Genomic DNA, 13128 nt, shown 5'->3' on the forward strand with positions numbered 1-13128 from the left:
AAAAAATTAAAATTCTGACTAAAAGAACAAATGCATCAAACACTAACAGTGAGCTAAATTAAATAGAAAAACACATCAATCAAGTTCTCGCACTTAGAGATTTTTGAAAATAATCTCTCTTGTTAGGAGTGTGCGCACGTTTTTGTTACAGTTCTCCTGGTTCATTCTCCTAGAAATGTGATGAAGTCTTGTTCTGATGTACACGCTGGCAATTTTCTTTGATAAGCTATATATATGGTTATCAAGGGGGTCACAGTCCAGCAGGTGAGGCTCCAGCTGCGCGAACAATGCTTTTTCAAACACTGCAGTCATCACATGTACCAAAAGGCTATCTGAGCTAGTATTAAGGGATTTCAAATTCTTGCATTCATGCTGTAGTACTCGCAGTCCCTTTTCTGCAATACTGCAGATCTCTAAGACGTCCTTGGATGGTGCGACAAGTCCACCTCTGTTTTTTGCTCTGACAAGGTCTGGTTCTTCGCTTGATTCCAGCGCAGCACAGCACTCCTCACAATTCGTGACAGACCGCACCTTGCGAGCCACAAATCCCGCTATATACGGCACAACAGCACTCGTCACCGCTGAAAGGCTCTGGGGGAGATCCACACGATGAGTGTAGTCATGTTCATCATCCACAGGCTCCAGAAGCGACGACCTCCTGTGTGACGTAACTGCTGTTGGTGACTCGGCAAGGCTGACAGCACTGGACATGTTCAGGATAGACACCACATCTCGGCAGCAGTTCCCAGCGTCAGACGATGTTACCTCTGTGTGGAAGAGGAGGCGCTTATAGGCGGCTCTGAACTGGCAGGCTGTGGGGTTGTTGTTGTATCCCCCCTTTCCCCTCACACAACCAAAAAACGTTTCCAAATGGTCTTGCGACATCTTGTGCGTCAACAGATACTTCAAAATTTTCGTGGCCACAAGGGCATCGAAAAGGGCAGTGACACTTCGAATGCAAATGATGAGGCCAACAAACCCAGTTTTTTTCAGTCCATCTATCACTGGTCGCCCACTTGCATCCTTCAGCCCCCTAATATACTCCTCGGCTTCGTGGAAGAACGATTTCCAAGAAGCTGCATTCTGCTGCCGCAGTGGGGCTTTGAATGATCGCGCCAGAGGGTTCCTCGAGTTCAGAATATCGAAGAGGCGATCAAAGATTCGAATGAACTCCGCTGTTGCGTGGGCACCTTGAAACTGGGGAAGCTTCAGTTTATACTCGCAGAAGTCCAGTGCATCAGCAAGAGATGAGCTAAGGGTCTGCACAGCCAGTCGAACCTTCATTTTTTGCTTTGCCCACTCCAGATGAACTTTCGTCAGCTTGTTTCCAAGGTGCAAGCCCTCTTTTTGTTGCAAGGCCTCAAGAGCTTCAATGTATGACCACTCCACTTTGCGCCCTTGAATATCAGTGAGGTGGTTTACTGATCCCAAGCAGTTACGCACAAGCTTGATCATGTGGCAGGCATCTAGAATCACAAATACTTTGCTTGGGCAATCTTCTAAGCACTGGAATGAGGTGTTAAATCCCGGAGAACGACAGCGGAGATCAGCACCAAGAAATCTGGCCATTGAAAAGTTCGAGGCCGCTCCATCAAAAGTCAGTGATGCTGCTATGACACCTGCTGAAGCCACGCGCGAGATACACTCTTTCGTTAGCTGCGCTCTTTCAGAACCAGAGAGAGAATCAATGAAAAAATACCCAAGGGGCACCTTCAGCCTCATATTGAGTGCCACCAGCATGAAAACACAGGCATTCGTTGCTTCTGGGAGGCTGTCATCTGGCATTTCCATGCCCAAGTCGACATATCCGAAAACTTTGTTGCCCACAAGTTGGACATGTTTTTTAATAGACATGTCGTCAACCATTATGGCAGCGACCAGTGGCTCATCTCTTCCTTGCACTATGTTCTTGATAAACTCGAATGATTCTGAGGTGAAGCCAGGATCACCATTCACTGCCTTGTACCATTCGCGAAGAGTTCGCTGGTTTGGCAAAGCATTGTTAAACTTAGCTCGCACATAATCATAAGCCCTTGGCGAATAATAGTGAAGCGTCAGTGCAAATGCTCTTAATTCTGGGGGGTATTTGTTCGTCTTTTCATGAGTTCTCTTGAGAAGCTGCTGGATATCCGGAGAAAATGACGCTTGGAAAACCTCCAACCCTTTTTCCGACAAAAGGTTCTGCTCCTTTAGCTGCTCAATCAAATCCTGAGAAGCATCAATGCGTTTTGAAAGTCTCCGTTTCTTCTGGTGCAACGTCTTGACCTTGTTTTTCAGCTGCTGTACCTCTTTCGCCGATTCATGCACTTTCTGCTTGTACCACTCCTTCGGGGGGGAAGTTTGCAGGGGGGAGACTTCGGCAGGTTCATCCAAAACAGGCTCCTGAGGCGAAGGCATCTCCCGACTTTTTGGAGGAGCTCGTTTTCTCTTCTCCTACGCAAAAAGAGGAATAACGCGACAGCGTCAGAAATTTAGGCATTTAGAGCGAATGCGCAACTAAATATTAGAAACTGAAAATCCCAGAGATGCGGAGCTAACGCTACAATAACTACATTTGGTAAACGAAGAGCTCACGAAGCGTACTCACTGGCTTTTGTAGGTGCGCTGGAAACGCTGCAAACTTGGTAGGGATGCTACCAGCTCGTAGTCTCGTTGTTTGCCCTGTTCTATCGAAGCAGTCTGCTTCAAAGTGCGTTGAACACAAGACGTCATTCTTCTTCGGAGTCCAACCTTCTCGCCTCACAGCGCGCTCCCATGCACTGCGCAATTCGCAGTCTTTGGGAAACCTGCAAAGCACAAAAATGTTTCACAGTGTCTCCATGGCACCCAGACGTAAATGGGAAATGCTTGTACGCGCGAATGCATTCGTAATCGCAAAAATATGCGAGGGAAAGCGAGCGAGCAAAGCACGCTACTTACACGTGAAAAGTTATCCCGGTGTTTGCTTCACGCGATTTGCGCAGCCAAATGCTGCGCAAGAGCCCACTATCGTCTTCAGAAGAGGTCACAGTCGTCTGCCACAGCGGCCTCATTCGATTAGAGGCACCGCACTCAAGAAAAACAACGGAGAGGCCGCACGCACATGCACGCGTTACAATGCGTTCGACCGCTTTCTGCCCTGAGCAATATGGCGGCGCGTGGCTCAGCCGCGGAGCCCCTCCGCCACTCCAGAAAGTTTAGTATAACCTCCTTGGGGTACAGCCATATCCATCCATCCATTCAGCGACCATGGGATTAATGGGCCGTTCACGGCAGTGACTGCTAGGACCCGGTGAAAATATCGAGAACGCTATTTTCATCCAACTTGGCTTGGATTCGTACAAAGCTGTGGCTTTTGGAGAACGGTGGGTCAGGCAATCTGAGGTTCTCAGCAGACTGCAGATTTAAATGCGGTTACAGTGTACTAGAAGTACACTGTTACGGGGTTCTCTGCTTCTCTGGGCATTTTTTTTCGCGTGTGGTGTGCTGTGGCTTTTGGTTAACAGTGGGTAGGCAACTTCGAGTTCTCTCGGCGTGTGTGCATGGGTGCGTGTGTGGGATGAGCTGTACGCGATCGCGAGCTGTACACATTTGTGTTGTGCTGGACGTGTGCTGCTTGCGGTGCCCTTGTGGTGGGTGCGATCACTGCAATCGTGGTTATCGTTGCCCATGTGCTTGACGAACGTAGATGGTGTTTGTAGCGCTTGAACTTGCACTATGGTCTCTTGCACTAGAGACCATACTTGCACTGTCACTACTTGCTTCAGCGTTATTTTTGCGATTGCTAATATTTGATTTTTTTGGTGTGTGAGGTGGCAGCGGTCGTTGTACAAATTTGACTGAGCGTTAAAGTATGTTTTTCACTGTGCTTGAGAATATGCTTCGGCAACTTGCTTTTGACTGTTTTGCCACTTGCTCATCGAATGTATCAATTAATCAATGAATGGCAATACTAATGTTTTATCGGTCAACGAGGCCGATTTTCCCTGTCGGTTAAGCCATGCAAGTGTTACACTATGTAATTTACACAATCGTGCATAAATGCAGAAGTGAGTCGTTCATAATTGAGAAACACAGATCAAATTGAAGAAGCCTGTATGGCACTACTCAAGCCTCATACAGCTGCACGATCGATAGCTGTACATAAACAAGTGTTCAACGCGTGGGTATGTAGTACGTGTGGTTTGCACCCCGCAGGTTTTTCTGCCCACGCGTGCCTCATTTTCCAGCGTGAAATGGCACCCTTGTAAGCAAATGACAAATCAGTATCAATCCGTTTTGAAGATTAAAAAAAACAGATATGCACCTCTTTTGTTTTTACTGTAATTAGAAATTAAGTGAATGTCTAGGGGGGAAAAAAAACTTGATCCATGTAGGAGAGCAGTAAAAAAAAGCACTGAAAAAGTGGTGACTTCTTTTAATGTATAAAAACGTTGTACAATGACATAATTTACGATTTGAGACATATTGCAAAAAGGTGACTGTGGTGTATTTTGTGGAACGGAAGAATGTTGTACGCACAGATGTGTGCTCAACATTCACATATGTTTTATATAACCAGCTGTTTACATTTGCATGATGATGCCAGCAGCAACATGAGTGTTAGCAACATCAGACATGGTAAGCTGATATGTAGCGCTTGTGCTGTCAAGGATCCTAGCCCCGAACACTGCTACATAAATCTATCAAAGTGTATGGCGCTTGACTACAATTGCCGTGAGCTGGTCGTGACGGCTGCATCATAGGAGTGCATCTGTAATTTTTATAAAATTCTATTTTATAAAATTCTAGAAAGAATGACGAGGAATCAGAATCAAGAAGTGAGGGAGAAAGGTGAAAACAGAGAAATAGAATGTAATCTAAAATAGAGAATAAAATAGGTTGTAAGAAAGAAGACAGGAATAACAGATAAAAAGAAAAAGAGGAAGAACAAACTAATAACACAAAAACAAAGAGGCTTGTTCAGTATCACTTGTTTGAGGCTTGGCACCACTATTGCAAATCTGCCTAAAAATATTTTGTCACATTGTTATCGCGTGAGAACAACACTCGGCACTGGTTGCAGGTTAAATCAGAGGCCTGAAACACGTGTCCCGCCGACCTTTCTTGACCAAGCCTGCACAAAAGACTCTGAAGCTGATACTTTTACCCTTATTAAAAAGTCAGTTCTCTAGTTGTAGCTGACTGACGAGGCCTTGCGATCGACCATGAGAATCGTCTCTGCAGAAGAAATACAGACTTTTCCTCTTTTGTCGCTGCTGAATTTCGCAAGGCATCAAGCGAGCATGTTGAGAAATTCAGCAGCTGTTTCGTACTTTACAAGGAAGAAAGTTGTGTCACTTTGCTAAATGACACTCACACTTATTTCTTCCCTGTTGCCCTTGATTCAGGTAAATTACACAGATGTAATTGGTTTCAAGCTTTTGTTCCACAAGCGCCCCGTGCAGCCAGAACATAACAACAAAGTGATTGTTTTTTTTTTTTTTTCGTGATCAGCATCCATATTTTAGCCATTCTGAATGTCGGCATCTTCATCTCTCTCGAATTTTGATGACAAATCTCTTTCAAAAACGTTTCATATGTAAGATGTGGTAAAAAGGCCTTTTAAATTACATTACTAGATGTTTTTCACCCCCTCTTCCACTTCAAATTTCTGCACCGTGCTAGCCTTTGCAGAACTAAGCTGTCTTATTGTGGTCCACCAGGTCAAGGGAGTTTGATACCTTTGGTTTTCTTCTTATGGTGTGCTTTCTTATAAGGATAGTTGCGAGACGACGCAGTGATGTGTATTTGTTTTTCTTGCATCCTCATTTTTTTGCTGTGTTGATTTCAACATGCATGCAATGCATCTGCGCAGAGATTTGAAAATAGCCAACACAACAGCAGATAAAGCAACCCCAGTGACACAAGGGCAAGCACAGGCTTCTAACTTAGATTTTATACAACATACAATATATAGCCCACACCCACAATAATAACATGCTCATGGTAGGAAAAAAGAAATTATGTGGAGGTGCACTGAAACAAACTGTAAAAAAAACCAAGACAAAATAGCACATGACAATGAATACAGGTAAGACAGTTCTTCATCAGATAGAAACATTGAAGGTTTAATGTCACCAGCTTCCTTTAGCTGTTCATGCAGCCTCAATAATGTAGGGTAGCCAACCGAGCCAAGCTTGGCTTATCTCCCTGCTTTTCCTCTCTATTTCTCTCTCTCTCAATAATAATACTGGTGCTATCATAAAGATGAGCTGCAAGAGCTTGTGTTTTCTCGAACAGCGGCTGGCAACCACATTCACAAGAATCAGAAGCCAAAGAACCATCTTTATCAATGGTTTTTCCTTTTCGACAATGTTCTTGCAACCGTATACATATTGTGCACGTGCGTCACGCAGCGCCCCTTCGTCACTTCCGAAATGCGCCACCGACATGCCCAGGTACATACACACTTCGTCGCCTACCGCTCTACCGCTGCCGTGTTGTCTCCTCGTGCTTGCGCCCGTTTAGTTTGAGACAAGTTGATTTAGTAGACCCCGAAGAGGGAGCAGAGTTTCGGGGTGTTTCTTCGCGGAACGTTATTACCTAAAAATGAGAACGCACATTGCGATTTTCCGAAAAGTACCGGCGTGTTTGGCTGGCACGGATTAACAAAAAAAAAAACTACTTGAAGAAACTCGGTGATATTTGTGTCTTCAGGTGTAACTTCATTTCGGGGAAGTGCCATAGCCAAGCACTTACCAGCAAACAGAGATAGCTTACCAAGATACTGTACATACAAACTTGTCGCGACCACAGCATGCACAGACAGCGTGTTAGGAAGGCAGTTAAAATCGTGATGGCGATCGCGAAATTCGGGTATTGCATTGAAACAAACTGTGAAAATGGATGCAAAGCAATATTAGTTCGCTTTGAAGTATAGTTGATCGGTGCGAGTTGGGGGGTCGAGATTTAAAAAAAAAATTGGTCAATTAATTCCCTAACACGGTCTCCATCATTTTATGACTCCACTGTACATTAGCATACAAAAAAAGTAAAATACAAGGTGAAAAAGGTGTAAAAACATACGCGAAAAAATAAAGTGATGACTGGCATTACCGCGGCACGCACCACGCGATGTCTCTATCTGCCTTGCATAATATTTTCCTCGGCTGTTTCCACAAATTTCAATCAAAGAGGCTCAACAGCAGCACTGTTTAAAACATTTGGGGGGGGAGGCACTGCTACTTTGGTGGCGTGGGCCGCAGCAATATATTCCTCGTCACTACAATTAATATTATATCTCTTGTAAACTTGCCTAGCTCTGCACGACTCGTTTTCGATAGGAGCTGCTGCGCTTCGCTCATCCACTCTTAAAATTGCGGCTCGAGAGACTTTGGGCTTTCACTTGTTCTTGCGCCACACAATTTGTAGAGTTTGTAGTGAAAGCGAGTTAATGGGCCCTCGTAGGCCGTGGCGGGCAGCCGATGTACGCAATGGCTGGTATACGTGTTGCACATCTTGATTTTCTGGTCTTGTATCGAGTGAACAAATGAGGCCTTCGTGACCTGATGAACTCGTTAAAGTATGACAGTAAAAAACCACAATGCTTTCCTTTCAACATTGTACACAGCAACAGATGACAAACCCCCAACAAACCGCGCTGCAGCACGCGAACTGCCGTAGGTACCCAGGGAGGTACCCGGGCATGGCGCGAGAGGGCGACAACGGCGGAAGTGATATCACATGAACACTATGTATATTTAGGCACCCGTATTTTTGACCCACATAACTGTGTCCACAGAACCAAGGTATGCTGTAATTGATGCCTAGTCAACAAAGTTTTGCGGTGCATAGCTTGGCTATGGTTCAAAGGTCTTTCATCAACACTTGTTCAAACGCACAACTGAGATTGCTTATTCAGTGCATTAATCAAACAGGAAATTTTCTCAACACATGGTTACAGGAAAATTCGCAAAAAGTAAAATACATGGGTAGAGACATTTCTTTGGGTTCTCATAATTAGAAGTACGATTGCCAGTGCCTGTTTGAGGAAACACAAGTTCTTAAGACTCATCCTCACGATGGCAGCCAGAACCTTCAATAATTTTGACTGCAAAGAACTGGCTTACCTGGATTTATTGGCATTTTCTATGTCACCGCTTTTCGTGTTTTTATTTTTTTGTGTGTGTGGTATCTGCGATTTTATGCTCCACTCTCTTTTTTTAGCATAAACATGTTTTAATTTCGGGTGTAGGCAACACATTTGGGAGTTGTGATAATTTTTAATTGGATGTCGGCGCTAATCCTCGTCTCACTTGTGTGGCTGTGTTTAGCGCTTTAGCGCTGAGCAGTTTGAAGTATAGAATGCAAACTAGACCGCAGCCACATGTAGCTCCATGCACAGAAACCGTCGGGTGCTAAGCGCAAGCTCAAAGTCGAATGTTTTTTCGCCAATAACTATCGCTCGTGCAGCCATGGAAACGAATAGCGAGGCGTGGGCATGCGGTTGTCACATGGGAACTTTTTATCGAAAGTGAATTTCTGGACCGTGATTGACTCATCTCCGCATTTAACGCAATCAAGAAACTTGATCTCGATAGCCATCGAAATCACATCGTGTGATGCCCGTACTTTGGTATCGGAGATGGTTGGCAGCTTTTCTGAACGACGTAGTGGTTAAAGTACCGCACATTTAACAGCTCAGCTGAAACGAGTTCGATGCTACTACGCCTCTAAAATGAAATATTTGACGAACAATCGCAAAAACTAGAGCAGGTTGCCGAATGGCCGCGCAAACCGCAAAACTACAAGCGCGCCCAGCAAAACTGGCAACACGTGCGGATTACCACAACGTCACCACCGCGCACACAACAGAAATAAATATCGCGGATGTCAAGGAGCACTGAAACAGGTTGACGAGTCCTAGACATCGTGGTCTACACGCAAGCTCAGGCAAACCACAAAATTCAGCGGTTCCAAACGCGTACACAATTTAACTATTCACGTTCACAAAGCACATTGCAACGACAAGTGTGCGCAAACGACGTGAACACCGAACCGACCACAAACAAGCAAAAAGTACGCCTGATGTGCCTTCCTCCAAAGAAAAGCTTACATAGGTTGCCTGAACCGGCGTTGTAAACTTTGACGAAAAACGAAAAGCCGCAATGTTCCACAGATCCAAGCCAGGTAGGGTGAAAACAGCGTTTTCGTTATTTTGACCAGATTATTCTCACATTGAACCTAATAAGATGGAGATCTCATAAGCTGTCTTGGCCGGCTGCGTAGTAGCCTGGGGTGATCTAAGTAGCAGAAACACCACGTTTTAGATGCCACCCCTAATTTATTATCCTAAACACCACAACTAAAGTTAAGCTTCTAACAGCTCTCTTTGTGTGAGGAAAATAAACTTCGAATCTTGATGCACGCAAGCAGCAAGCTTAGAGAAGAAGAAATACGTCGTGATTTGTCTAGTGAACCCTATTTTTCGCTTCTTAGAACGCATTGCTATCTCACGTTAAAGAACCCCAGGTGGTCAAAATTTCCGGAGCCCTCCACTACGGCGTCTCTCATAATCAAATGGTGGTTTTGGGACGTTAAACCCCACAAATCAATCAGAACGCATTGCTATAACACGTACAACTCGGCCCGTAAAATAACCAAAATAGCAATGCACCAATACTGCATAAAGCTCTATGCAATGTTCCATTATTGCCATTCAACAATTTTTTTATACTGCCTCCGAGACCAAGTGTTTTGTTTCATGACGTCATGACTGTCAATATGAAAATTTTGTTAAACATTGTTGCATATCTAATTCAATACGTAGAACAATAAATTGTTACAGCAATTATAAATATTGTAGAATGTGCATGTGAGCGTTACTTATACTTTTAGGTATTCAAGAAATAAGCTTGAACGAAAGCAATTCAATCCAAAGCTGTAGTGTTCACAGACCACACCGTGCATGTGCTTCCCATCGTGGCCTTGTCGTGAAGTCGCATATTTCGATAGACCAGTGCTAGCATAAGTGCCGGTTATCAAAGTAACTATTAAGAAATGTATTACTACGTCGTCGAGGGTCAATTCGACGACGCGGAAAGCGACAGTGGTGTATCAGGCAGCGCCGAACAGAAACCGAACGTAGCTGTGTCGTCTGGTGAACGTCGCAGTCCAGAGCATCTTTTGAGCGGCGACGACTCATCCGGTGAAGATGAACTCAGTGACGACGACTACGACTGGGACGAGTTCTCTCGAAGGAGCGTCTGCAACAACTCGCATGGCAGTCACCCGAATGCGCAGCACAAGGGCAACCCGAATTTATTCCAGTCCCAATGTAAAGTTCTCTCCGGCAAGTACAGCGGGAAGATCAATCTCCAGGCGTATTCCGGTCCAGCCGTGGCTGCCGGCGCGTTAAGTGTATTGAACGAGGCGAGCCGCAGGCAGGAAGCTGACCGCGTCCGCGTCCGAGACAAGGTGGAGAGGGCCACAGCAGAGCAGGTACTCGATCGCCGGACGCGCATCATCCTCTTTAAGCTCCTCAACCGCGGCCTAGTGGAGCAGATAAATGGCTGCGTAAGCACGGGTAAAGAAGCTAACGTTTATCATGCAACCGCTAGCGGGGATGGTGCTCCAGATCGTGCCATAAAGATCTACAAGACGTCCATCTTGGTGTTTAAGGATCGCGACCGCTATGTCACCGGCGAGTTCCGCTTCAGGAGTGGCTACTGCAGCAGCAACCCACGCAAGATGGTCCGCACTTGGGCAGAAAAGGAGATGCGAAACCTCTCGCGCATATACGCTGCCGGCTTGCCTTGTCCAAAACCCATCGTTCTCAGAAGTCACGTGCTTGTCATGGACTTTGTCGGCAAAGATGGCTGGCCTGCACCCAAGCTGAAGGATGTTCCACTGAGCGAATCCAAAGTGCGTGAGCTTTACAGAGATTGCATCATCATGATGCGACGGCTCTACCAAGAATGTCGCCTCGTGCACGCCGATCTGAGCGAGTACAACTTGCTCTACCACGAGGGGAAGATTGTGATAATTGATGTGTCACAATCAGTTGAGCACGACCATCCGAATGCGCTCGAGTTTTTGCGCAAAGACTGCACTAACATCACGGACTTTTTCAGCAAGCATGACGTGAAGACGATGGGTGTTCGGCAGCTGTTTGATTTTGTCACAGACCCGACCATTAACGAAGACAACATGGACGCTTACCTGGAAAAAGCGCAGTCTCTTGTTGAAGCTAGCGGTTCAGGAACGATGAACCAAGTAGAAGAAGAAGTTTTCAAGAAAGCATATATACCGCACAGACTGGACGATGTACTTGACTTTGAGAAAGACATTGTAGGTGTCCAGGAAAAAAACAAGAAAATTTTATATCACACCATTACAGGCATGAAACCCGACTTGTCAGGTCCAGCTGATAAGCCTGCAATACTTGAAGATGGCTCGGATGACTTGTCCTCAGAGGCCAGTGAAGGTGGCAGTGAATGTGAAGATGAAAGCGAGAATGGCGATGACAAGGGGTCTAAGTTTGTGAACACAGCCAGGCCTAAGGGGGAGTCACTGGAAGAAAAGAAGGAAAGAAAGAAGGCCATCAAGGATGCTAAGAAAGAGAAACGCCAGATGAAAATACCGAAGCATGTCAAGAAGCGAAAAGAGAAGCTGGGAAAGGCACGCAAGAAGTGAAAGCTTGTTTCAAGGCTTCACATTGTGTGTGTGTGATGAAGGAACCTCAATCTAAAGACTGCCACTGCAGAACTGGAAGGAAAAGTGTTATTGTGAACACTTCAACCGACAACACCTGCCACGATGGCTCAATAGTGATGGCATTCTGCTTCAGAGCATGAGACATTTGATTTCTGGTTCTTGCTACTCGATTCTGGTTGAGGTTGATTGTAAAAGTGGTCTTGCAGCAAGCATCGCACAACCATTTTCAGGTGGCCGAAATCGATTTTAATCCATGCGTCATGATGTGTATGTTGCATTTGAATGTGAAGCACGAAGCTGTAAAAAGTCTCTGTGACAGCTTCATGCTGCTTTTAGTTTGCTAGCAATTTTTTTTTTACCTTGTGCCCAAAGAGAACTTTTTCTTTAGCAGTAATATCAGTTTTCATTAACTGAATTGGAACCATTTTAAGAGCTCTCTTCTGCACCATGTGTGCCTAAATGAAGAAAGTAGGGTGCTGATAGCTGTCATGTGAAGATTAGAACAAAGGCTGTTAAAACATGAGAAGTACGGCCAAACTAATGCTCAAAAAGTAGTTTTGAATGCACAGACAGCATTTTTAGCGCAAAAGTGAAAAAAAAAAGAATACTGAGAAAAAACGAAAAGAACATCATGCACAGGGTGAGCACCCAAACATGAATTAACTTTATTTCGGAAACATACCACAGGAAGTAGATCACCTGCGTATGCGTGCCACGCTGCGTCACTAATTGAGCATCGAATCAAACAATCTATACTCGCTATGGAACACACATACCAAAGTAAAAAACATACCTTTGCTCTTGATATGATAGGCTTCCAGTAAATATTTCCCCATGTACCATTGCCTGATCTTAATCTTGTGCAGCCGTACTACTCGTGCGCAGGCTTTGCAATGGACTCAAAGCTGGGTGGGGCCTATGCATGCTTGTGCAAAGAAAAAGAAAAGCATAAATGCCAAAATAAACATGCCACGCCATACATTAAGTGTGCAGTTGGCATTGTATACGCCATACCCAGGGTGCAACAGCTGCGTCAATTGCGCCTATTTGATACAATTTCCGACTGTTGTGCCGAGCTGTGCCTAAACCGTCAAATTTGCTGAAATTGTGCCACGATGCGCCAAATTGCGCAGCCAGCCTCAAAATTTCTTCAGGTGTGCTAATTTCGGTGAGAAATGCAGGCCACGTCGGCCACGAGCAACTTGTGCCATCTGTCAAAGCATGTAGACCCGAACTATAGTGCCTAGAAAATACTTTAAATATTTTAGACACTCGCCCTTTAGCTCTTGAACCGCTATCGACAAGATAAAGTAACAACGCTGCATGCCTATCGGTCCGCTGACCGCAGCGAATACTTATTGGTGGGACGACGGAACTTCAAGACAAAAATGCGTTGCTGTAGCCACCAACGCATTATGGGAAATATAAATTTTCTAGCCTGAAAAGGCGGCT

The 13128-nt window shown here is 45.1% G+C and overlaps 1 protein-coding gene across 1 annotated transcript; it reads left to right on the forward strand.

The window, feature by feature from the left end:
- The first annotated feature begins 9888 nt into the window (after window positions 1-9888).
- Window positions 9889-12713, forward strand: RIOK1 (RIO kinase 1). Its single transcript, XM_037413274.2, has one exon. The coding sequence runs from the start codon at window positions 10021-10023 to the stop codon at window positions 11653-11655; it is 1635 nt and encodes a 544-aa protein (XP_037269171.2). The 5' UTR covers window positions 9889-10020; the 3' UTR covers window positions 11656-12713.
- Window positions 12714-13128: the final 415 nt, after the last annotated feature.

Source organism: Rhipicephalus microplus, chromosome X (assembly GCF_043290135.1).
Source record: "Rhipicephalus microplus isolate Deutch F79 chromosome X, USDA_Rmic, whole genome shotgun sequence".
NCBI lineage: Eukaryota > Metazoa > Arthropoda > Arachnida > Ixodida > Ixodidae > Rhipicephalus > Rhipicephalus microplus.